The following is a 26,464-nucleotide window of genomic DNA, read 5'->3' as shown; positions in this document are numbered from 1 at the left end:
TTTTGTTTACAGCAAAAAGCATCGTGCTTACTTGGAAAAAGTTAATTTCCGCCATTTTCTCCCAGTTTCCGCTGCTGGGCAGACATAGTCCAGATTTTTGCCCAAAAATTCAGGGTTGCAAACAGTGTAATTTGTGGATGTTAGTCGAATTTAAAACCATGCATTGTCTTACATCCTCATTATTGCGCAATAAAAGAGCAGTTACCCTCGTTTTTATGGTCGTTTAACCGGCAATTTAATCTAAATTCAGCAGCTTTTGCCCTCGTAAAACCACAAAAAGAGCACAAATATTACCAAAGGAATTAGTGCAATTTTTCACCGGGTAGTTTTCCCAATTTTCTGCTGTTTAGAAGCAGTGGGGAATTATTGATAAGTATTATAGAAGCGCAAAAGCCGATAACTGCGAACTTTATCATTTAAGTCCCTGCGCGCTTTCAAAAACAGCGTTTACCTTAATTTGGGGTTTTGAATTTTAGCCCCTCATTTCAAATTAAACAGAAAATTGAATTGGTGTAAGCGTGCGTTTCTCTAAGCGTGCGTTTGTTTTACACACTTTAATCTAATTGTAAAAAGGGGGATATTTAGTCGAAACATCCGCTTTTTATTACTTCGTCCGGAATTTCCATTTTATGGCTGAAGATAAGGAAAAAAAAGTAAGTGGAAAATATTTACTCTGGGCTGAGCTAAAGGCGGGCAGTTGCTTTTAATTTATGAATGTGTATAAAGTGCAAAGGATAGGTTGGGTTTAGGGGAGAGGGGGGGGGGGGGTGGGTAGTTGAAGGGTATAGGTGGGTTGTGTTATTTTGTAGTTTTGGTGGTGGTGGTGGTGTTGGTTGTGTAGGATGTGGTGTGGTTATTTAAGTAGGTTATTTAGAGATATGCTTTTAGTAATCAATTTCAGCATCCGCTTTTGTTTATGAAAGATGTCCCGTCCCGTATGCGAACTCAAAGAAGGTGCGGATAGCTGTGGTTGTAGAGGTTGTGGATAAAAGCAGGATAAATGTGAGATTTGGGGAGATGAGAGGGGGAGGGGGTAGGGTTGGGGCTGTGGGTTGATTGGGTTAAGAAAGTGATGGTTAGGGTTGAGGCAGGTAGGTACTTTTGTTTCCTCTTCGGGTTCTACTCAATATCCTGGTGAAAGGCTCTTTTGTTTATTAGAAACGGCATCTTTTAATTCTATCATTTCGAACCACTATTCTACGCCAAAGTCCTCCATTATTAGCCTGCATTTTTTTCATAAATTTAAAGACATATGATTAATATTTACTATAAAATTTTCTATTTTCCAAACTATCTGTCACTTTGGAACAAACCAAGTTGAGATCTTGACTTCACTTGATGTTATTCGGAAACGGTCCGCGATCAAATTTGACAACGAAGAGACGGTACTCGGCCAAAATTCGTTGCTCGCTCAAGATTTTAGCAGAGGCGTTTCTCGCAGGTAAGGAACACCTTAACCTGAGCTGGACCAGAAAGTTTCCTACCATAGTCACTATACGGTATCAATAGCCAAAAAACGAAAGCTCTTTTTGTTGACAATAAAAGAGAACTCCACAATACACTGATCAAATTTTCTGAGGTCAAACAAAAAAGATATATTTTTTAAAAGCATCTAAGGGGTCGTAGGAGTTGCTAATTAGTTTCCTTTCACGCATAGAACTGATGAAATTATGTCGACAAAACCTCATAGGAATCGATTGAAATTTCTGCCGGCTATAATTAACTTTCTCTGCGGTATGTGCCTTGCGGCAAAGTTATTTGGGTTTGCCAGGCAGGCTGGTTCATGAGAGTCAAACATTGATTTATTTCTTCCAAAAAACGAAATAATTCAAATCACAACGAAACTACACATTTGCAATGTGAGCGGAAGAGTTTTTTTCATCAGAAATCAAAGAAAAGATTATTCAACTCTGAGAAATCTTCATCTTCCAGCTGTTGTTCTCTATTTATTTTCACAATCTGTACTTTATGGCTCTAAAGGTTTTGGGCCAGGCGGCAGTATCGACTAGTATTTTTAGTATCGACTTGACGCAATGTTCTTTTTTAAATTTAAAAACTAAGTTTTTAATACACAATTTAGAATTCAAAAATTGCAGCAAAAAGGTTACTTGTAATCAAAATGTTTTTCTATCTAAACTGAAGCTCATTCAAAATTAAATATTTTAAAACAAGCTAAAATACTTCAGCTTTTTGTATAAAAATGCTTTACTTTAGAGCCACCTTGTTTTGTCTCATTACTTGCTATTTTTTACACCTTAAGCATGTGAATGTGTGAAAATTCAATTGACAGGCCGAAAAGGATTTATGCGTTTTTTGGATGCATTTTTTGAGCCATTATTTATTCGACAATAACTTCTATTTAACAAGTTTTTCATAAAAAATCTTTGCCATTTTTAAAGGTCGCATTGCAGTCTAATTGTATCCAATTGTTGTGCAAGGCTCGATAAGTGCTTTACGGGGGGGGGGGGGGGGGGCTGAGTACAACACTTACAAGGCTGTGAACAACTATTGCAATATTTCACTACCCAGGTTGAGGTCCAGACCCAAATTGACTTCTGATCAGACCCAGTCGAGCGCACACCCGTGTGTTCCCAGACCGAAATTACAGGGTCTTTTCCGAATTTCGAGCGCACTACGGTCTGATCATGGTCTGGAGATGGTCTGATCAGAGGTCATTTCGGTCTGGAAAGTCTGATCATAACCTCTTCGAGCGCACTTGGGTCTGATCATAAAGAGTTCGAGCGCAATTGGATCTGATCATTAAGAGTTCGAGCGCAATTGGGTCTGATCAGAAGAGCATTCGAGCGCAATTGAGTCTGATCATAAACGGTTCGAGCGCAGTTGGGTCTGATCAGAAATGTTTTAGAACGCAATTGGGTCTGATCAGGGACCATTTCAAGCGCCCTATTTTTTTCATTTTTTGTTCCTTTTTCTCTACTGAGAGATGTTGGCTCTGCCAAGAGGCAACAATAAAGCAGCGCTCTGATCAGAGACTAATCTAAAGTCCGATAGCTCTGATCAGAAAAAAAGGAGTCCAGCCGATAGCAAATGTCGGTCCCCTTCAGAGGAAATTTTGATTAACTGGAGACCACGGTGTTTCTTATAGAAAGCTGTCTAAACTCATCCATTGAGTCAGAAATTTACACTGAACGGTATAGTAAATAAAATTTGTTCTCAACAGTTGGGTTTCGTATTCTTTAGCAATACTTTTATAATTGGTTTTTCCTTACATGAATTAATTATTGCAATCATCAGGTATCATGAAATGAATATATTATAGCTAATTAAGAGATTTGTTCATAATTAAAATCTGTCTCTGATCAGACTATTTCGAGCGCACTTTAATCTGATCAGAACTGGTTTCGCGCGCGCTTCAGTCTGATCATAAATGACTTCAAGCGCAGTTGTGTCTGATCATAAATGCTTCGAGCGCAACTGGGTCTGATCATAACCTCTTCGAGCGCACTCGAGTCTGAACATAGTCTGATTAAGGTCTGGGCAATGGTCTGATTTTGGGTCTGGACCATGGTCTGGAGATGGTCTGATCAGAACTCCTTCGGTCTGGAAAGTCTGATCAGAACACTTTGAGTCTGGAAAGTTTGATCTGAGATAATTTCGGTCTGGAAAGTCTGATCAGAGATAATTTCGGTCTGGAAAGTCTGATCAGAGATAATTTTGGTCTGGAAAGTCTGATCAGAAACAATTTTGGGTCTGGACCTCAAACTGGGTAGTGCTTTTCACATTAAAGATTGCTCGCTGTAGTTCGTAATCCGATTTCACAGTTAGCTCGTGGTTCACTGTAATATGTCAGGGACTTTCAAATAATTTTTTGAAAATAAATTTTTTGTCAATTCCAAAATTATATTGTTGATGGAAAGATTTTTTAAAAATATTTCTGATGCAGCAACAACAACAACAAGAAAAGGAAAAGGAACATTAAAGGAGTATCTGAGCAGAAGAGGCCAAAAACCATGTATTAAAAAAATTACATTTTGTTGCGAGTTTAAAAAACAACTTTTGGTGAGAACTCAAGTGATATTTTTAGTTTTATTTGAACCATAGCAAATTAAGAAAAAAACCCAGCGCAAATTTTCAAGTAGAGAAAACGGAGGGGAAAGAAAGGAAATTGAGAACAAGTCCAAACATGTTCTCTGTAAAATTGCATTAAAATTTAGCCACCAATTATTATTCAACTGCCATTATACTGAATCTAGACCAATTTTTTAAAGGAACTTGTAATACTACTTCTGGTTAAATAACCACCAACCCAAAACATTGTCGAAGAACAAAACGTAAAAACGATGGACATAAAAACGTAAAAACGTAAAAAAAATGGAACAAACCAAGTTGAGATCTTGACTTCACTTGATGTTATTCGGAAACGGTCCGCGATCAAATTTGACAACGAAGAGACGGTACTCGGCCAAAATTCGTTGCTCGCTCAAGATTTTAGCAGAGGCGTTTCTCGCAGGTAAGGAACACCTTAACCTGAGCTGGACCAGAAAGTTTCCTACCATAGTCACTATACGGTATCAATAGCCAAAAAACGAAAGCTCTTTTTGTTGACAATAAAAGAGAACTCCACAATACACTGATCAAATTCTCTGAGGTCAAACAAAAAAGATATATTTTTTAAAAGCATCTAAGGGGTCGTAGGAGTTGCTAATTAGTTTCCTTTCACGCATAGAACTGATGAAATTATGTCGACAAAACCTCGTAGGATTCTTTTGAAATTTCTGCCGGCTATAATTAACTTTATCTGCCGTATGTGCCTTGCGGCAAAGTTATTTGGGTTTGCCAGGCACGCTGGTTCATGAGAGTCAAACATTGATTTATTTCTTCCAAAAAACTAAATAATTCAAATCACAACGAAACTACACATTTGCAATGTGAGCGGAAGAGCAATTTGAGCGGAAGAGTGCTTTACGGGGGGGGTGAGTACAACAATTACAAGGCTGTGAACAACTATTGCAATATTTCACTAGTGCTTTTCACATATATCTGATGCAGCAACAACAACAAGAAAAGGAAAAGGAACACTAAAGGAGTATCTGAGCAGAAAAGGCCAAAAACCATGTATTAAAAAAATTACATTTTGTTGCGAGTTTAAAAAACAACTTTTGGTGAGAACTCAAGTGATATTTTTAGTTTTATTTGAACCATAGCAAACTAAGAAAAAAACCCAGCGCAAATTTTCAAGTAGAGAAAACGGAGGTGAGAGAAAGGAAATTGAGAACAAGTCCAAATATGTTCTCTGTAAAACTGCATTAATATTTAGCCACCAATTATTATTCAACTGCCTTTATACTGAATCTAGATCACTTTTTTAAAGGAACTTCTAATACTACTTCTGGTTAAATGTCCACCAACCCAAAACATTGTCGAACAACAAAACGTAAAAACGATGAACGAAAAAAGAAAAAATTGGAAAATTGTAAAATCTGTCAATGAAAAGCGCACTAAGTAAACACAAAACGCACACACTGTCAATAAAACGCACACAACCAGAAAATCTCAGCAAAAATGAGCAAAAAAATTATGAAAGTTTGCAAAATTCTTCAGAAAAATTACTCAATTATCTTAACCAAAATGACTCAAGATTGATATCAAAACCATTAACATGCTTCAAAAACAACTAATTTTGACTATGGGTATCACCAAAAGCTATAAAAACTTGAAGAACACAAAAAGCATTTAAAATCAACTTAAAACAAAAACTTTAAAAAAACTATGCGTTTTTACGAGAGCACGTAGAGCCAAAAATACTTTCATTGGAGCAAATAGAGCAATGGGAAGCCCTAAAACAATAGGCAATAAAATACGCTAAGAAAATTTTCTAAGATCAGAAAAAAATGAACATATTTAAGAAAAATAAATTAAAATTTCTCCGTTTGTTGTCATTTTCCTTTATAAAAAAAATGTTGAATACCGATAAAACTGTAATCGCTTGGTATCTAGAAACTCCTGTACTAATATACTTCTATTCAAAGCCCATGCAAAGCAGTTTGACAATATAAAATGCAATAAGTTGCTGAACTTCGCCTGAAATTCGGGAAAATAGTTTAAAAAAACCTGCAAATGGTATTAAATTCATATTAATTACCAGAAACCTACAAACCACTATCAAAACAACACTAAAAACAATACAATATCACAACCAAACTTCTAAACCAAAAAATAAACGAAAAAACGATTTTAAAAAGCCGCACGTGAACACAAAATTTCGCTCGCGTACAGAAATTTTTTTTACACCACAATTTCTTGCTCTCTCGAAAACGGCGGACTAAACAAAAAAACCACTCTATTTTGGCTCCACTCTTCAATTTTATTGAGTACCAAAACCACTCCAAAATTTTTCACGCGTTTCTATTCCTGCTTCAAAGTTCACTCCAACTAAAGTGATTAAAAAAATGACATCTCCAATACTCCTCTTCGAGTCGTAAAAAGGGTCATCCTTCATTTGATACGGCTAAAATTACATGTTAGGCCACATGAATGAGTCCGAATTTACTGTTTTTTTGGCCGAAATTATTTCCTTGTCCAAAGGCCGAAAACTAATAAATTACTTCTGTTAGTTTTCCATAAAAGAAATGAAAACAATTTTTTTTCTAGAATCATATGAGCATTGCAACTTTTCTTTCGATTTTCAGCTGCATAAATTGGAGCTGCATAAATTGACTGAACAATTTTTCCTCTTATTAGAAATCGGTGGAGAGCGATTCCAATCGGAGCAATCTTTTCGTGTTTTCTGAGTAACTTTGGTGTTAGAAATAGCTTTCAAGCCGAGTACTGCAATCAGATGGATAGAAATTTTTCAAAGTATCTATGGGTTTTTTGGCGTTCTACGGTCTATTTAAGGTCCTATTTAATTCTATTAATTTCGGATCATTTCAAATCACCCAGCTTTTTATCTGTGCCCGCCTGCTATCATTAGGCAATCAGAAATAAGGCATTGTAGAATATTTTTGATAAACATAATTAAATTTCAGCTCACATTCAGCTAATATACGTTAGAGGGCCTCTTCTTAATACTAAAATGATGTTCTATAAAGTAAACTTAGACGAACAAACTTTTTGTTCCGACCCACTTGTGGGGGGAGGAACTATATAATCAAATGGTTTTTTTTGTTCAGTCAATTTTGGCCGATCGATATATTCATCGTAGAGAAAAGTGGTATCATTAAAAAGCTCGTCCAGCGTAGAATTCAAAATTAAAAATATTTTTTCGAATTTCGTTTTTTTATTTCGAGGAGTTATCGAGGATTGAAGTTTTGTGTGAACACCGGATATTTGGCATGATTTTGTTCACTTTTAGTGTAATTTTTCTTCAAATTAAGATACTTTCTATAAAAATAGCATTTCAAACTTACATTTCATGCCACAAAATGAACTAATTGTGTGTTCCTGATAGACTGAAGGCGATAAAAAGACTAGTTCTGGTCTCCTAGGCAAGTTCACTATAAAAAAATCGAATTCTGATTGAGAGCTCTTTTTTATGAAATTTTTCAGTTTTTTTTTGTTTTTTTAAGTCACCTAGAGACTAGTCACTTTTCATATCGAGGTTCCTTTAAACTCAATCAACAGTCAAATGAAGCCCAATGAACAAAAAAAATCGTTTTCAAGGAATTGCTCATGTTTTTTGGCTTCGACACTGAGTTTTCGTAATTTTAAATGAAAATTTGTTTTTCTTTTTGAAGATTTAATAATTTTTTGGAGTCCAATGGCATGAACTAGTTGACTAAAGGTGCAATATCTTCCGTATTGAGCATTAAAAGATCATCTGGTGTTTTGAGTGGACAACTATTGGCTGTTAAGTCTTTAAAAAATTTTCGAAAATTTTTTTTGAACATTAACCAATCATAAACTTATTTTCGTGAACTCATAAGTCAGTTTCAGTAATCACAGGACCTTTTTTTCCTACTACGAACAAATTTATCTGGTTAGCGGTTTTATCTACTAACTATTGGATATATGACTTCAATGACACAAGATCTCAATTTTTTTTTAAATTCTTTTAGGTTTTTTCGTTTTATTGGTTACTTTTGAACTCATATCACATTATCCAAAAAAAGATAGCAGCTATTGGCTTATAAAAAACGTTCAGTGAATCACTGATAGAGTTTTCAGTGAAAAATTTATGGCATAAATAGCTTCGACACTTTCTTCTCGCACTTTTCTACTTATTTTTTGGTTTTTGTCTGTTTTTGTTGTTGTTTTCATAGTCATAAGACTTATTGCGATGTGTTATTGATTACCTATGAATAAAAAACGTCATTGTCCTCTCATAGGGTTATATTTGAGCGCATTTATTGACTTCCGTTGAAAGGTAGTGGTTTTAATGGGTGTTGAGACTTAAAAAACAATTTTTCAAAAAAATTTTCTGAACATTAACCAAGCTTAAACTTTTTTTTGTGAACTGTTAGTCAGTCTCACTAGTGACAGAACCCCCATCTTTTCTACTGCAAACAAAAATAATCTGGTTAGCGGTTTTATCTTGTAACTATTGGTTCTATGACTTCAATGACAAGATTTCGAAATTTTTGATTTTTTTAGATTTTTTTGATATTTTTGTATTATTGGTTTCCTTTGAACTCTAACCATAATATCCAAATTTTGATAGCTCCTAATGGCTTAAAAAACAATCAGTGGATCACGATCACAGATAAAGTTTTCATAGAAAGCTTATGGTTTAAATGGCTTCAACACTTTCTTTTCGCCCTTTTCTTTGATTTTTGGCTTTTGCCTGTTTTTGTTATTGTTTTAACAGTCATCAGACTTATTGTTATGTCTTACTGATTATCTATGCATGAAAAGGACTTTTTCCTCCCATCGGGATATCTGACGTTCAGTTGATCACCAATAAAATTTTCAGAGAAAAATTTATCTTTTAAATGGCTCCGACACTTTCTTCTCGCATTTTTTACTGAATTTTTTGTTTTTGCCTGCTATGTTGTTGTTTTGATAGTCATAAGACCTATTGTGATGTCTTATTGATTACCTATTAAGTACAAACGTCATTGTCTTTAGATCGGGTTTTACTTGAGCGTATTTATTGACTTCCGTTGAAGGCTAGTGATTTTAATGGGTGTTAATACTTTTAAAATATTTTTTCGAAAATTTTTTCTGACCATTAACCAATCTTGAACTTTAATTCGTGAACTGTCAGTCAATCTCAGGAGTGACAAGGCCTCCTTTTTTTTCTACTGCATACAAAATTAATCTTGTTTCCGGTTTTATCTTCTACCTAATAGTTTTAAGACTTCAATGCCACTGGTTTTCATAACTTTTAGATAGTTTTCTTATTTTTGGTTCCCTTTGAAATCTTATCACATTATCCTAATACTGTTAAATACCATTGGTTTTGTGATTACGTGCAATGGATCATAGCTAAAGTTTTCAGAGTAGCGCTAATGATTTAAATTGCTTCGACACTTTCTTCAGGCACTTTTCTACTGATTTTTTTGTTTTTGCCTGTATTTGTTGTTCTTTGATAGTCAATGAGGTTTTGTAATGATTTATTGATGAAAAATGGATGCCAAACAATCTTTTCTTCCCATCAAAACAGCGTATTCACCGGCTTCCATTGAAAGGTATTGAATTTTATGGCGTTGATACTACGATTGGTTAAAATGTTTTTATTCATGTTTGGTGATTTACTGAAGTTATATTGTTAGAAACTTTGCCCAAGTTTGTCTTTCTTTTCGTTGTTGTACGCCACAGAAACGATACTGATAGATCTCAATTGCTTCCCCAAGACGTATAACTTAACTTTATTAAGGATATCAGTTTACAGCTGTTTGTTCTAATGACTTTCAAATCAAACTAAAAATTTTTTTTCATCCGTCTGTTTTTTTTGCTTTCATTTTCGTCACCATGTCAACCAATATCACTCATTAGAAGTCTCAATTGGCTGTGTTGATTCAAATTTTAGATTTTTTTATACTTGGACTTTTCAAAGGATTTTTGGTTTGTTTTAAAATTATGACGATAATTGCTGATCCCATTGGCTTTGACATTTTGCGCAATCAACCATTTGATAATGACATGATTCAATTATTTTTTATATAGATATAAACGAACATTTTAGTGATTTCAGTTGATATCTAATAACATTAATAACTGTGAAATTAATTGTTTTCAAAAAAAAGGAAAATTGTTTATGAGCTTCGCACCTAATTGCTCTTCTTTGTCGACCTGCTAACCAGTCGCATTGGGGATGAGTTCCGTATCTTTTCTAATTAAGTATAGCTTAAATTGTTTTGTTTTGGTTTTTATGTGATGCGAGTTTGATTTTGTTATGTTTTTTTTTATTATGGACATCGAGTTTTGGTCGTAAATGTTTGTTGTACGATTTTAATTATTGTCATTTCTAGTAGTTCTATTATCAACAGTTTTCGGCCCTCTACTGTTATCGGCCCTCTAGCGTGGTTTTATCGTATTTCATTGCTTGTTTATTGAATGATGAGTATGTTTTAAAAAGTTTTCTATCTCTTTATCATTTGGTAGCCAATTACGTCAAGAATGTGGATGAGCGGGGTCGGAACATTATGTGCGTACGCACATTACCGAGCCGCGTTGTTATCTCTATGTTAAAGTGACTGGTTATGAAGACATATTTTTCGTTGTTTTAGCCGTGGATTTCTTTGTCGCATATCTGTGAAGAAAAACCCAATCGGTATTTGTGACAATTGGGTTAATGCTTCCCAGCAAACCATTAACCACTTTCACTCTGAACCTAATTTTCAGTCTATTGCTTCTTGAATTTATTCCCAACTTCTGAGACAGAATTTCAATTGGGTCATTTGCTTTCTCTTTGCAACTCTTTCTTCAGTACTCCTTCAAATTTCAGCAATCCCCAAAAATGTTCCCAAGATACTTTTCTACAGTTTTCTGTCATAAACTTCCTTTTTATTCCACGCCAGTTACCCTCAGACCCATTAATTATACTGCTCTCAACTTGATAACGAAATAACCAATCCCACTCAGATTACCCCCCCCCCCCCCCCCCCCCCCCTCATCCGCAAGCTAGTCCCAAACAAAAACAGACTGAGCCCTCACCTGTAATCAAATATTCACCCCTGCCCCCAGTCCCCCCGTTAAATAATCTTTCTTTTTTTCTGTCTGATTACTTACTCCTTTTTATATGCAACTATTTAACTTTTTTTCCGCAAAAAAAAATTCTGAGCTCACACAAATATCGCTCTTTAAACCAAGAGGAAGAAAGGGAAGAAATTACCCTGACCCGTCCAGCCCACCCTCCCCCACCCCTCTTCCCTCGTTTCCACTTTCTCCTCATTCGAACTGAAAAGAAGATAGAAGTTATTGAGAATCAGTGAAGCAGGAATCAACTCATTTGGGAACATAACCGACCAGCACCACTCAAAACAACCACCCGCCACCTGAGATAGCCCCATTTACCCCTTCATTTATAACCCACAAAAGTTATAACTCTTATAAGTCATTACTACTAATCCCTCTTCAAATTCCCTCTTCTCTCAAGGATCATCTCCGTTTGGGTTTTTAATCTGACGGCGGTGCGTAATTTGACCACATTAATAATAAAATCCGATTTTTTTCTACAATTTCTTTAATTCTGTCTTTGCTGTTTTATTACCATCAAACAGAAAAAAAACTTTAGTAGTTCATAATGAAATTATGAAGCGAGTCATTTTTATTTGAGTTAGAATTCTGTTTCATTTTTATAACATTTCCATAATTTGTAACGTTGCAATAGTCCTATTTACGATTTTCCGATTCAGACGTTATTATTATCGAAGATTTTCTACCTGTTATTTTCCTTACCGGATTTTATTTTATTCAATTTTATTAACATTTATCTCATTAGGTTCCTGAGTATTAATATTTATCTCCCAGTACAGTAATTTTAATTAAGACGCAAAATACGTTAGATTTTATGTTACACACAAATACCCATTTTCGCTATATTAATTTCAAACTTAATTTCAAAAATGGTGGAAATTCTTGCAGCTCAAAATGAGCTTTGCAACTTACTGCAACAAGCCCACATTTCGACTCAAAGGATTCCAGCTAACGTCGGCGGATCCCAACTAACGACGAGGAGTCTCAACGTCGGGGTCCCATCCAGAGTACCAATGAACGGATTTCAAAATCAGGATTCCGAAGTTCCTTCTCAGGATGGAGTCAAGAATGACATTTTTTCTGAGAATCTGGATTTGACGTTGCAGTTGTTGGAGGAGGAGGGGGAGGAGAACTTGAGCATGCGGGAATCTATTTACGGAGACAACTATCAAAGTGTATCAATTTCAACCAATTGTAGTCTGGCATCAGCTGACACAAGCAGCATTGCATCCAGGTAATAGTTTTGGAAGATATGATTCCAAAATTTACTCCTTTTTTAAATTTTGGTTTTGCGAAATAAACGACTCGGCAATCCCTGCAAAGTATTCTGAGTTTATTTAAGATTAAAAATTGGAATGTTTTCCGAGCCCGAACAGCGGGCGTTTATTGGTATCAGATACAAACTATGTGTTGCTATGTAAGAGTAAATTACAATTTTTAAGAATGGCAGGTGGGCGTTGGAGAGTAAAAAATCATATGTCCACCAAAGCGGGGAAAAGAAAAAAGATTAAAAATTTCAGTATCATAGAAACCAAATTGAAACGGAAAAACTCATCACTTGAGTGCTTTTATTTAAAACGAAGCATTTGGCATTTAATCATTTTCACTGGAACATACAATTCTAGGAAACGCTTTGTTTCCCCGTGAACAAAATTTTTGGGTTTTTAATGCCACGAGGGTAGAAACTACAGCAAGTTTTTGGATTAATAATTGTTTGTATAGCCTGATATACTGTTAAAAAGTTGCGAACATATCAATTATGTAGAATAAACGAGGGGGGGGGGGCAAATGAAACAGTTACTCCAGTTCTCCTTTTTCTATAAATTCAGATGCATAAGCCTTCGCAACGTCTAGTCATTTCTTTTTTTTTCAGTCATGGCGACTATGACATCCCATTCGAAGAAAGTCTATTCTATCGGAGAAGTTTAACCTTGAGGAACTCCACCGAGTCTGCATTGAATACCAACTTAGCCGGGTTCACGACTAGCCCCCTCCCTCACAAACAACAACGTCGCATTTCATCAGAAGTAAAACAACCGCAAGTCGATTCAGCTCTTGACCAGCTCCAAATAAATGAGGAAATATCACGAAAAACAATTGTATCTCCCCCGTACTTCTTCATAGACTTCGACAATGATCGCATCAGTCCCATTCAACCCCCGAAGTCTAAAACGGGCATGGTCAATTCAAACCTCTGCTATCAATCACCGTTGTTCCCTAACGCGTCCAATCCGAATAAAGTCGTTCACTCAGCTAGTAGCAAAACTTCGGAATCCGCACGATCAGATACAGATATAAGTTGTTCAAAGTTTATGACTGAAAAGTTTTCACACCGCTTACTGACTGGAATTTGCGAAGAAAGTTTACCAGAACATCGATACGAACAAAACCGCAGTTTTGGTTTGAAATCCAAAAAACACAGAAGCAAAAGTTCGATTGGTTTTGCGTCCAAAAAGTCATCAAACAGCTATTTAAGTTACGAATCAGACGCTTCATCTTGCAAAACACAATCCACTGTCCGATCGGCTTATAAGCAGAAAACGTCAAAAAACCGAAGTTGTGTTAATTGCATTGACGTTATGAGCTCTGCGACCAATCAAAAGAGATACAGTTCCAACCAATCACAGGTCGGAACTAGCAGCTTGACCGACGACTGTGGAAGTGTTCACTCAGCTTTCACTGACGCTGTTGGAGAATATTCTAGAAAAAACGCCTGGTTTTCGAGAGAAAAACGGAAGCGTATTAAAAAGATGCTGAAAATGTACAACGAAGAAAATAACACTGATACTTTTAGTGACAATAGTGTTCCGCAGAACGCTAGCCGAAAAGTAGTTTTAGCCGAACTGTAACTTTCAATCATTTGCTTATTTTGCTAATCATCATTCGTTAATCCATTTTTAGTTTTAAATTTGGTAATTTTGATATTTATTGTTTTCCTCAAGAAAGATAAAGAGTTAAAAGTGCCCTTATACTATTCCTACTCTATTTATTCATTTCTCTGGTTACAAATTTGGGGGCAACTCAATGGTCTGGAAAATCTTTTGTCGCACCTTCTGTCTGGCCAATACTTAAAATTTCGTCTGTTTGGTCTGACCAATACAGACATTGGTCCGTTAGGTCTGGCCACATTTTGGTCTGATCGATCTGGCCAATACCGATTTTTTGGTCTGTTCAATCTGGCCAGTATCTAAATGGAAATTGGCCATGGCACAATGCTGTTACCTTATTTTTTTAGAACTTTAAACCCAACTCTAAATTAAATTAAATCTAATGTATAAACACAGCAACGCGCAGTTTAGTTACTTGTTTCGATGAATTCAACCTTTTCAACATTGTATTTGTTGAGGTTTTAATGATCTAACGAACCACACTATGGTACCAAAAAGCTACGTGCACCACGATTTGTTCTCATCAAGTGTTATTTGTGCTCAAAACGTTTGACTTGCACTAAAGGATGATAAATGTCCGATACAATCCTATGAACGCAAATTCTTTGTTACATATTGAAAGTTATGACAAAAATGGCTGTTTCAAGATCTTATTTTTCAATAAGATAATGAAGCTTCCAGTGCTCAAATCATCAAGTATTGCCAAAAGTTTCTTCAACGAAAAGGAGCGCTTTGTACTCTGATGTTAAAATAATAGTCCCATTTTGAATCCAATTGTGAGTTTATAGCCAATTGCGAAGCAACAACAACGAAAACAGACAGGTCGTTAGAAAATTTTCTGAGAAAGTGTAGAAAATTGGACTCAGATGTTGTGAACAATTCGTTTGAATTCTTTATAAACCGTCTACTATATATTTAAAGGGCGTAACCAGCTATTACTAGGGGTCTAATTTGAAATCCTTGAATTTTGTCCTATTTGATGTTCGTGACATTTTTCAAAATTCTCTATTTGTGCGTAGCTTTTTGGATACCATATTGCATGTCATGTTTAGTTCTTGTTAAAAAGAAACAGAACAAATTAAAGATGAAAACGTTTTCAACAAAAATGAAAATTTTATGCTGTAATAGTAATTGTCCATTGCTACTGTGACATTGCTACTGGGGAATGTAATCTTTCATTTTGTTCAACGTTTTGAACTCAGAAATCTAATCAATAAACTCTAGACAAATCAACCATAATGTGCTCTCAGAAACTGCAAAACACAGGATTTTTCTGAAGTACAGATTGTCACCATTTGATAAAAATCACAAAACAGTTTTGAAGAATAAAGTTGTTTTGATGTAATTTTTTTTATTACTGTGAACCTACAAAAAATGTTAACTGAGATAAAGATTACATTCTTCTAATATGCAAACAACAACTCCCATATGAGGGTTGTTGCCATCGTCCACAGACGCTGCGATAAATTTTCTGTCTCTGGTGACATAGTGAGAAAAAAAGCTTTTCCTTTTTATTTAGCAACATCTGTTCCATTGCGTTTGGAAAGTTTGAGCGCTCCTAAAAAGAAAGTTCTGCGTTCATTATTTTTCAGATCCTTTCTTCTACTGCCTAATTGACGATTTTGAGCTCCTATTTGAAAAAAATGAGTTGTAGTTGAGAAAATTAGGTTCCCATTATACCATTTTTAAGCTCTTGCCCATTTATTTAGTATTTTTGCTACAAAATATGATTGTTTTAGGTCATATCAAAATCATTAGGTTTGGTTGAATGACTTAAGTTTTTGATAAGAATCTAATGATAGCGCAAGCTTTAATACCAAAATGATTGCGCAATTCGCAGAGTTTTGAACATTTTACGTCGTTTTTTACCTTCTTCCATTTTGCGTTCAGATGTCTACAAAAGTTTCTTGTACCTTGCAAGGCAAAAGACGTTTTTAAACAACTATTGAAGATGAGTGGAAGAAAATTGAGTTAAGTTCAAATTGGATTCCTACACCCTATCAGTTTTCAACAATTAAGAAATAATGTAACAATTTTTGCGAAGTTTCAAACGTATCAATAGCGGTCTGAAAAGTTCAGTGACGTTTTTTTATCTCTAGATGTTCTATTTTGTAGCTCTTTCTGCTCTTTGATCATATGTTTCCTTGAAAGTCTTCAATCAAACCCGAAGTTTTGAACTTGCAAATCGTCCATTTTTTTTGAACTGTTTGGTTCCAAAGATCTATTAAAAATATCTGTTGTCCTCAAAAATTGCTATTTATTTTAGCGAAGATACTGTTTTTGGAAACACATGGAAATTGTTTTGGAAAATGATGTTAGAACACTTAACAGCATTTGAACATACAAACGAATGTCTTTCAACGTTTTTTCCAATTTTTTAATGTTTTTGTCTGGATTTACTACCTGTTTGGGCTGGATGCCTCACAAAAAGTATGATGCAGCAAACAAACGCTGCTTTTTTGATGAAGACATTCGGAAAATTAAAAACAAAAACTCAAACTAATTTTTTTTTAGTTTCTCACATTCTTTGTTTGGGCTGCAGGCCTCAAAAAAAAGTTTGACGCAGAAAACAAACGCTGCTTTTTTGATAAAGACATTCGGAAAAATAAAAACAAAAAACCCAAAACTTTTTTTAGTTTCCTTGCATTCATGAAAGAGGCAGCTTTGCGGATCTATTAAATATGAAAAAAGAAGGCTTGTTATAAAACAATTTCTCGCATTTTCTCTGTTTTCGTTTACTATATAGCATTTATTTGCATATTACTTTATAGTCCTCTACTTTTTTTAGTTTGAACTCTTGCCGTCAATCTAATGTCTACTGATTCTTCTGGGTTTTTGGTAATTTTTTCGTCAATTTCTTTTACTGTTTTAGTTGGTTGTTTTGAGGTCTGTACGCGTCAAGCATTCTTTGTTCTTGAGCCCTAATTGAAGTTCTTCTGTATTCTACCCTTTACTTGTTGTTCACGATTTTGACCAAAGCGAAGGAAGTTTTTTCTCAGGCCTTTTTTAAATCACTTTTAAATAAGGAGATTTGGTGGATCACTTAAAGGTTAGTAAAGGAGAGATACGAAATTTTTATTTTCAGTTTCGACGAGTAATTAACACTTTTGGTTTTTTCTGTGTGACAATACTTCTAATTACTGTTACTTTCGTCTCCATTTTATTTTTTGTAGTAGGTTTTGTCATTTAGATAGTACACATATAGTACTATTTCGGTTCGTTTTAAGTTAATTTGTTTTTATTCCTTTTTATTCGAAAGTTCTAAACATTAAAGCCCACACTTTTACATTAAGGTAAAAACCGTAGAAAAAATTCAAATTTGAAGCGTTGCGTTGAGTTATATCTATAAACTTCTCAGCTAACGGAAGTTTCAAAAGTCAAACGTCAATTTAAATAGTATACATCAACATCTTGATGCTCAATTGCATGTCTGGAGATTTGCAAACGTTTGCGTCGCAAATTTGTGAGATTAACTAAAGTGTGTCCCAGAGTTGCAATAAGCGAATGTTTCAAAGACACTGTCTAGATTGCTCATTTGCATGCTCAATTGTATGTTTTGGCGTTTTCGGTCATTTCAATTTTATGGGACAGACTATAAGAAGAACTCCGAACACCAATAGTATGTCCCATAAAGTTGAAATAATTGAACGTTCGAATAACGCCAAAGGCACGCGGCATGCAATTGAGCATACAAATGAGCAAATTTGTGGGCAGTGTTTTTGAAAAATTTGCTTATTTCAACTTAATTAGACATGCTATAGTATGTCCCATAAATTTGAAATGACCGAAAACGCTAAAACGTGTAATTGAGCATGCTAATGAGAAGTTTGGACAGTGTTTTTTGAAACGTTCGCTTATTGCAACTTTATGGGAAACGCTATATATAGTATGTCCCATGAAGTTGAAATAACCGAACATTCGAAAACCTCAAAAATTGCAGCTCAGCATCAACTTGGTCATTTGTCAACGCTTTTTCCATCAAGCTTGATTTCTTCGCCTTTTTTCCACATTTTTTATTTTTGAATTTTGACCTTTGAAATCACCCCCGTGGCTTTCGGAACGTTCGCTTATTTCAATTTTGTGGGACATGCTATATGTTATCTTTCTGGTAACGATGGGATCACTGACTACAGGTGTAGCCTGTTCCACAAATTTGAAATAATCGACGTTCAAAAAACATTGTCAACATTGCTCAGTTGAATGTTTTAGCGATTCTCGAATTCTCAATTATTTCAACTTTATGGGACAGACTACAGTTTCATAATGTTGCGATGCAATCAAACACTCAAAAACTCCGGACATGCAAATGCACCACTTCAAAATTCTAATCTTTGAAAGTTTTTATTTCTGAACTATGACTTTTTGAACGTTCGAGAGCATTAAAACTTCACGGGTCTATGGTTAGTCTCATAAAGGTGCAACGTTATCGAAGGCTTCAAATGTCAAAGTTCAAATTGAAAACATTCAAACATAAGCACATCGCTGTTTATTTGCATGATGGGAATTTTTCGAACATTCGCTTGCGTTGCAATTTTATCGGAATAACTATAATTATAACGTTTTCAATGACTTTTTTTATAGCGTGTCCCATAAAGTTGAAATAAGCGATCATTTCAAAAGCCACCGGTTAGAGTTCAAAGGTCAAAATTCAAATTTGAAGCATATAGAAAACTTTCATGAATGAAAGCTTAATGGAGATAACGTTGACATTCAAATGACCACCTTGTGCTCAGTTGCACGTTTTTGGCGTTTTTCGAACGTTCGTTTATTCCAACTTTATGGGACAGACTGTAGTGAGTCACATAAAGTTGCAATGCAAGCGATCGTTCGAAAAGCTTGGGGCTCGCTAATGGACAGTGTTTTGCTAGTTATCTGCTTGTTCTAAATTTGACCTGTGAGCTTTGAAACGTTCGAACTTTTTAGGACTGACTATAGTTTTTCTCTGAAGAACACTACATTTTTCAGTACTAACATGAAATTTTTCCCATAAAGTTGAGTTAATCGTACGGATGATAAGGACATATAACGGTATTTTAGCATCAAAGTGGTCACTTGAGCTTGTGAATGCCAACGCTCTTTCCCTGAAAACCGAGTCAAAGGTTCTTATAGTCAGTCCCATAAAGTTGCAACGCTATCGAACGTTTCAATGGTCAAAGTTCGAACTTGAAACATGCAGAGATTAGACCATTGTTCGTTTCTATGTCAAGAGTTTTTCGAACGTTTGCTTGCGTTGAAACTTTATGGGACTTACTGTAGTAAGTCCCATAAAGTTGCAACGCAATCGAACGTACAAAACTCTCTACATGCACGTGAACAACGAAATGCTGATCTCTGCATGTTTTAAATGGGAACTTTGACCTTTGAAACGTTCGATAGCGTTGCAACTTTATGGGACTGACTATATAGTCAGTCCCATAAAATTGCAACGCTATCGAACGTTTCAAAGGTCAAAATTCAAATTTAAAACATGCAGATATCTGGCCAAATGATGCTTATTTGCATGTCTCGAGTTTTTCGAACGTTCGCTTGCGTTGCAACTTTATGGGACTGACTATAATATCAATTGGTTTATACACAGAAAGGCAGTTGTTATCTGCGAGCTTTTAAAGTCAGTCCCATAAAGTTGCAACGCTATCGAACGTTGAAAGGTCAAAGTTCAAATTTAAAACATGTAGATATCTAGCAAAACACTGTCCATTTGCATGCCTCGAGTTTTTCGAACGTTCGCTTGCGTTGCAACTTTATGGGACTTATAGTCAGTCCCATAAAGTTGCAACGCTATAGAACGTTTCAAAGGTCAAAGTTCAAATTTAATACATGCAGAGATGAGTACTTTGTTGTTCTTTTGCTTGTTGAAAGTTTTTCGAACGTTCCCTTGCGTTGCAACTTTATGGGACTTACTATACTATAAACGGAATACGGCTGTTGTATTATTGACTCTTTGTCTATTCTGACACTTGGGTCAATTACGCATTTTATTGTTCCTCCTGAACAACAACTAAACAAATGTTTTCCGATTGATTTATGTTCCCGCATGTGAGAAATTAAAGGTATTTGAACTACACAAGGCAAAAAGGATACATAGTGATAAAGTGATAAAAAATGGTAAATTCCGTACTTTTCACTCTTGTTATGGTCCAACTTCTGGCTAAATTTGGGCTGGGCGCAAACCCTAGAACAGTCGCGTGTCCTAGAGGCATGGAACATGTATCCGGAGCTACTCCTGGCTCATGCTACAGTCACCGCCCCTTCGCAATGGGCATCGTTACATACCACAGTGCTAAACAATTTTGTCAACAAGATGGCAATTCGCCCGTGGCGTTAGTTACCCAGCCCAGAACTTTGGACGAATTAAAAGCAATCACAGCATGGGCAATTGACAAGGGTCTTCCACGAAATGCGGAGTACGGAGCTGGATTCTGGACCGGTTACCAAAGATTTGGTCCTCCAGTTCATGTTGACGAGGATCATCCTTATACTTCCCATGTAAGGGATGTCCGGGCTAACAAAAATTTGTTCAGGGCTGACTACCTTCATTTCAACACGCCTAAGGAATTGTGGAGGTACAACCAACCAGGAGACTCCAAGCTTCAAGACGAGAGATGCACTGCCCAGAAGAAACCCCATCTGTCCAGGTGAGTCTTCGCGAGTCAAAAATTGTAGCCCTTTCTCGCGCCTAATTCTCTTAGTGGAGCGTCTTCTAATATCAAAGACCAATAGAGTGCAATGAAACTGAAGACTTATGTTCAAAAATCACTAAATTTGGAAAGTTTTCATGCATCAATTTTATGAGACGAGCTCAATACTATTCTGATATAGAAGGTTTAACATGGATCCTGCGGATTCTGGGTTTAACATTGGTTGCCTAATGAAACTTCAGAACCAATACACAAATCGTGCATCGATTTGTGCATAATATTTGCGAAAAAAATAACTATTGAGATTTGGAGAGAACTCTTCTATGACCTGCATAGGAATTCAGTCAAAAGTTCAGCCATGTGTCCAGTTTGTATAAACCTAAAGCTGCTCGGAGTTCCATTGCTAATGAAGCTTAACTAGAACTTTGAGTGGGAACTTGTCTTCGGCAATCCGGATGGTTGTCGTAATGTTCAGCCCAATCTGCTAACACGAGCAGAACCACGATCTTAACACTTGTTCCAGTCTCAACATGTCTCCTATATTTACAGATTGATCAAATCCGTTATTGTTTAACAAGAGTGAGCCTAGCAAGCAGAGGCAAACTCCAGAATTTTTATGGCGCTGCATTAACAGCATTGAACAAAACGAAATCCGGCGTTAGACTTATTGCTGTAGGTGAAGCTATTGAGCGTCTCGTTGCCGAGTGTATATCAAAAGATGCAACTTCCGAGGCTGTTGACTTGTTAGCACCAAAACAATTGGGAGTTGCCGCTAGGGGAGGAGCCAAGCGTATAGTGCATGTCACCAGAATACCTTTTGAAGCGGGCAGACTAAAATTGATTTCAGAAACGCGTTTAATTCATTCAAGCGTAGTAATATCCTCAGCTCATCAAAATTTCTTGATCTACCGTATAGTTGTTTCTGCCTTAATTTGTTACCCCAATCATTGTGATTTCAACAACTCAAGGTTGACATTCCGTCTGGAATGCAACCGGGAGATCCATTGGGCCCACTTTTTTCCCTGGCCATTTTTTCTCTTTTATTGAAATTGAAAGCAAAATACCAAACCTCGAGCAAAACTGCTGGTATCTGGATGAAGGAATCCTTGAAAGTTCTGAAACAGAATTTTTTAAAGCGTTGAAAATTCTATCAGCACCAGGCTCAAAATGCAGTTTGGAAATGAAAAAGACGAATGCGAGTTATGGTCGATTGAAGGCATAAACAAAATTGATCATTTGATCATCAGGAACAGCTGAGACGGATTTGAAGTTTTATGGGCTGCGTTAGGATCGGATGTTGTTGTTTTTTTTGGTTAACAAAACGAGTAAGTGACTTACAGGAACAAAATATTTTAAAAAAACAACCGCACTTCGTTTGTATCCTGCATTATCCCCTTCGTGCCCAGAAATTGGTCTACCCTTTGCGGATGAATTCTTCTTCAGAAGAATCAAAGAAGATTGTAAAGATGGAGTTGGTTCAGCGCGCAACGTTTGAAGGCAATTTGGAAGTGTAACTGTCAGCTCCTTCATGGGACCAAGAGTGCCGTCCAGTTATCAAAACTGGTGCTAAAATTAAGAAGTCAGCTGACCATGCCGCATACATTGGTTCTGTTTTCAATGCACTGCTCTGGTAGAAAAACTACGGGGCCAAAACCCTCTTGGAAACATCACAATTCTAAGGACATTTGGAGAGCATATGCAACTCATCCCCAGAGAAAATAGAGGAACTTGTCAGTCCATGACAACTTGATAAGAAAACAAATTTGTTAGAGAAAAATTTTGCTTGCTGTCTCCTTCGCTACCACAATCAGTTTTCTGCCTATCTTCAGGCCCTATCCCAGCACTTTGACTACATTTCTCTCCAATCGTGTTCCATGCTGCCCTTAAAAGGCAACTGGATGTTAATTTGTAATGATAACGAGAGAAAATGTCCCTGTTGTAAATCTTGGACTCTGTGTACTTGGCGAGGATGAAGTGTCATGTCATGGCCGGGATCATATGAGCGGTTGCCACGATCGTATACAAGGAAGAATCATATCACTTTGCACTGGAGCCTAATTTTCGCCCATCTGTAAGCAGAAGAGTTCCTAACAACTCCACATCGGGCGCCATATCTTTTCTTGCCTGTATGAAATTCGGGTCAGCCAGCAGCTTTGGACGTTACTGTCAGTTCTATTTCGCAATCCATCCTCGTCGCAAATGTTCTGGAGATGAGTGGTATCGCTTTATCAGCTGCTGAAGACAGGCAATAAAAACAGTACGCCCATGAATGTAGCGAGGTCGACGTTTCGTTTATTCCTTTTGCCTTCTAGTTGTTTGGGGGTTTTTTCAAGAGAGTTCGTAGAACCCTCAATTGAATCGCCACTCTGGCTGATAACAGAAGTTTTCTAGCCTGTTGAGTTATCTATGACATTCAGTAGGTTATATCATTCAGTCTTTGTTATAGCTACTTTCGGGTTCACAATCATGCTGATTGCGAAAGACCCTAGATGATAGGCACGTATGAAACGTGAGCAAACCTTTGGTTTCTTATGTCACAGCTTAGAAGTCGTTCTTTCTGAAAATTGTTTCACGCAATAAACGGGGACAATCAGTGCTGATACATTTCTTGACGTCTCACTCTATGAAACGGGCGTACAAATTTTGTTTTGTCATCTGGTTAGTTGCAATGGTGACTCGTCTGATGATTCGGACTGAACTGATAATAACAACAGTGATCAGCTGTGAACCAAGTTTTTACACTTATTGATGGAAATATTGGTTGCTTAAAAAAATTGACCAAAAACTCAGAAAACAGTAGTTATTATGAGTGAGGTAAACCAACTTAATTATATCTGATGATTGTGGAGAATTAGTTCTACAATAGACACACCAAATCCATCAACATAACGAATGTTTTGGAATTCAAATCCACTCACTTCTTTTCCTTGCTGCCCGTTTTCACGTGGTAAATTGTGTATTTTACTTTAATGAATGGCATCACTCTGTAATTAGCAAATCATTTCGCTCTCAGGAATCGTGAAATGTTTGCTTGCAGGTAATGCATCTATGGCATTATTTTAATTTGCAGTTTCATTTTTTCGCCATTTTTGAATATCAATTCGGAAACCAGAATTAACAAAAAGTCCCTTAAAACCGGGACAGAAATTTGCAAAGGCGTGTCCAGGAACATATTCTTGATATCATTTTGACACAATGAGGACAAAAGTTTCTCAGCTCAACGTTTTTGAATATAGACCATTCGGTTGTTTTCTTTTTCTTGAGAAACTTGATAGTTGTTTTATGTTTAGGTACAAAGCAAGGGCGCTAAACTCATAAAAAAATTGTTTTTGTAGCTAGCAAGCTGTAAGCTAAGCGTAGCAATATTATGGTGATTACTTTTTTCATACAACTTAAAGAGGACCTACCGCAATCTTCTGTTCGTTATATCTGTTGAGTGTCACAGAAACAAGATGTTAAAATCAATGCATCAAGTGGAAAGTGCTAAAGTCAAACTGCTGGACAAAACCCAAGAAAAGAGAAGCAGAGCGGTTTTTGTTATATATATATATATATATATATTTGAGATATATATATATATATATATATATATATATATATATATATATAGAGCCAGATAGAGGGTGGCGTTCAATCAAGACGATAGGCAAGCAAGCCGAGTTTTGGAAATGAGGTCAATTAAGCCAAAAAAAAATGTGGATACCCGTATTTCAAATTGCCCCTGGTGGGCCGGTGGGCTGCAATTGCAACCCAAACGGGATGGGACGCATCGCCATGGACAGCGTTACGCTGAGGCCCGTAATATCTAGATGTCTAAAAATTAAGCGTTTCTGCATTTCTGCAAACTATTAATTAGGTCAGTTAATTCTATAGAAATAACATTTTTTTTACAAATTGAAATAAATATTTTTTTTACAAACAGTTTGTTTTATAAGAAATTTTGGTTGACGAACTGTTACTTGATAAATGTATTCCTTTCCGCCTTTGTATTTAATGTTTGTGTTCTTTTTATTTCTGTTGCTGATCACTTTTTGAGCAGATGTCAATTGTATTACAATGTCTGCTGTTTTGGAGTTGCAACTTGTGGTGGAAATTCGGGGAACTGTTATAAGATTTGGTTGTTCTTTTGTTATCGCTCTGTTGTTTGAAAATGATTGGAAGAAAATTTTTGGTTAAGTAAGATGTCGGTTGGCACCTGAATGAATATCTACCTCGAGTTCGTTCCGGAAGGCTCCAACGGCCAAATGAAGATCACCGGTTCGAACCCTTCTATAGAGGAAACTTTTTCCCACCCGTAAAAGCTCTGCAAAATATAGCCCCCTCTAAATTAAACTGCTCCCCGTGCCATCACTAGATTAGGATCGTACGGCTGTTTCACTGTTTCTTAGCTGAGCAAAGTGAAATTACGTCGCATTAATTAAGTCGCAAATAAAAATTGTATCAATACGTTGAACAATGTTTTTTTTGGGTTAACTTTGCTTTTGTTGATTTCTATCAGGTATGTGGGGATTGACGACTTCCAGTGCCACGGTGGCCACTACCACTTTGTCATATGCGAGGTATCTCTGGATTTCCTGGAGAAGAAACAACAGGAGCAGATGACGATTCAACAGCCTATTTACACTTTCTAACCTCGTTTTGGCTGAGTCTTCAATCCAAAACAAAGTGTTACATCACATACTGTTGTCTAAACCAAAAATGTAGCAAAAGTCTCTGTCATAATAGCATTTTGATTCAATCTATAACAATATGGCCAACGATTGATTTGTTATGGTTTGATTTATTTATATGATCTGATTTCACGTTTTGAGGAAAAATTTCCCTACAGCACACATCTACAGCCAATCATCTATTTACAATCTGGTGCCCTGGTATGTTCCTGATAATGGTATCATAGTCACACAGTGCTTAAAATTATACAAATAAACGTAAGTTAAATGTAATTTTGAACGTGTTCAAATTTTGTTTTATTGGTGATGTTCGAAATCAATTTTAATATAAAAGTAAAAATTATACAAGACTTCAGTGTACACTTTTTAATAAATAGCTTTAGAGCTTGACACTGCTTTTTTCCGCCCTAGAATAGTATATACTACCGTAGAAAAAAAGTGTCAAAAGTTATTGATCTACGGAGGTTGATTGGATGCCCGGGTTAACCTCATAATTGAAAATTACAACTTCCTATTATGTCGTCTATGAAAAGTTGTAATCCTAGAACTTTCATAAAATGAAAGTTGTAATTTACGAAATTGCATGAGAAATCAGGAAAAGAGCTAGATAAAGCGCAAATAAAGTGTTCCAAAAAACTAGTGAGCAAAAAGTTGGAAACTATTACTTTGCAGACTCTATTTATGAAAAAGTTGTAGTCATAGAACTTCACATAAATTTTTTTGCCAAACAAAAACAAGACATCATAATTTTGCCATGTTTGGGAAATTGTTTATTTTAGAGTAAGCTAAAATCTCGACTCAGATGACAATTTTTTGCATTTGTTATGAAAAAGTCGTAATCATAAAACTTCATAAAGCAAAAATAAAATTGAGTGCTTATTAACAGCCGATTTTAATATAATGAGCTATTTAATGACGTTTTTTGAGGCCTGCTTGTAATTAAGAAATCATTGTATGCATTCGTTGATTGGATACATTTTAGCACCTTTAGTGAAATGCAATCATGATTAGTACGCTATCTTATAATAATGATCTTAAGAGATCGGGAACTTTTACTTTTCATCTCGTTAAATTGCTACCAGAACATAAGTTATTGAGATAACGTTTTTTGGAAGATCTTGCAAGCATTAAGACCAGCCCGCTGTTTTATAACAGATGCAGTCTAAAC

General features: G+C 36.0%; 2 protein-coding genes across 3 annotated transcripts; both read left to right on the top strand.

Annotated features, from left to right (window-relative positions):
* Positions 1 to 507: 507 nt before the first annotated feature.
* Positions 508 to 14,028, top strand: LOC142357507 (uncharacterized). 2 transcript variants are annotated; one of them, XM_075409124.1, is made up of 3 exons: positions 508 to 653; positions 10,632 to 12,334; positions 12,974 to 14,028. In XM_075409124.1, the coding sequence occupies exons 2-3, from the start codon at positions 11,970 to 11,972 to the stop codon at positions 13,947 to 13,949; spliced, it is 1,341 nt and encodes a 446-aa protein (XP_075265239.1). In that variant the 5' UTR covers positions 508 to 653; positions 10,632 to 11,969; the 3' UTR covers positions 13,950 to 14,028. The 2 variants fall into 2 exon arrangements, with proteins under 2 accessions (XP_075265239.1, XP_075265240.1); XM_075409125.1 differs by lacking the exon at positions 508 to 653 and adding an exon at positions 4,451 to 4,471.
* Positions 14,029 to 19,833: 5,805 nt separating this feature from the next.
* Positions 19,834 to 25,686, top strand: LOC142357506 (uncharacterized). The gene is made up of 2 exons (XM_075409123.1): positions 19,834 to 20,623; positions 25,125 to 25,686. Exons 1-2 carry the CDS (start codon positions 20,091 to 20,093, stop codon positions 25,255 to 25,257), a joined length of 666 nt encoding a protein of 221 aa, XP_075265238.1. The 5' UTR covers positions 19,834 to 20,090; the 3' UTR covers positions 25,258 to 25,686.
* The last annotated feature ends 778 nt before the right edge of the window (positions 25,687 to 26,464 follow it).

Source organism: Convolutriloba macropyga, unplaced genomic scaffold, assembly GCF_964194025.1.
Source record: "Convolutriloba macropyga unplaced genomic scaffold, txConMacr16.3 SCAFFOLD_2410, whole genome shotgun sequence".
NCBI classification, from domain to species: Eukaryota; Metazoa; Xenacoelomorpha; order Acoela; family Convolutidae; genus Convolutriloba; species Convolutriloba macropyga.
The sequence above is the reverse complement of the archived record's forward strand: the minus strand, read 5'-3'. Positions and strand labels throughout refer to the sequence as shown.

What these genes read in the sequence shown, in the direction of transcription:
- LOC142357507 (XM_075409124.1), top strand. Translation starts at nt 11,970, where the DNA reads ATGGTGGAAATTCTTGCAGCTCAAAATGAGCTTTGCAACTTACTGCAA. An exon ending in ACAAGCAGCATTGCATCCAG is followed by an intron (nt 12,335 to 12,973) that starts GTAATAGTTTTG and finishes TTTTTTTTTCAG; the next exon opens with TCATGGCGACTATGACATCC.
- LOC142357506 (XM_075409123.1), top strand. Translation starts at nt 20,091, where the DNA reads ATGGTAAATTCCGTACTTTTCACTCTTGTTATGGTCCAACTTCTGGCT. An exon ending in AAGAAACCCCATCTGTCCAG is followed by an intron (nt 20,624 to 25,124) that starts GTGAGTCTTCGC and finishes GATTTCTATCAG; the next exon opens with GTATGTGGGGATTGACGACT.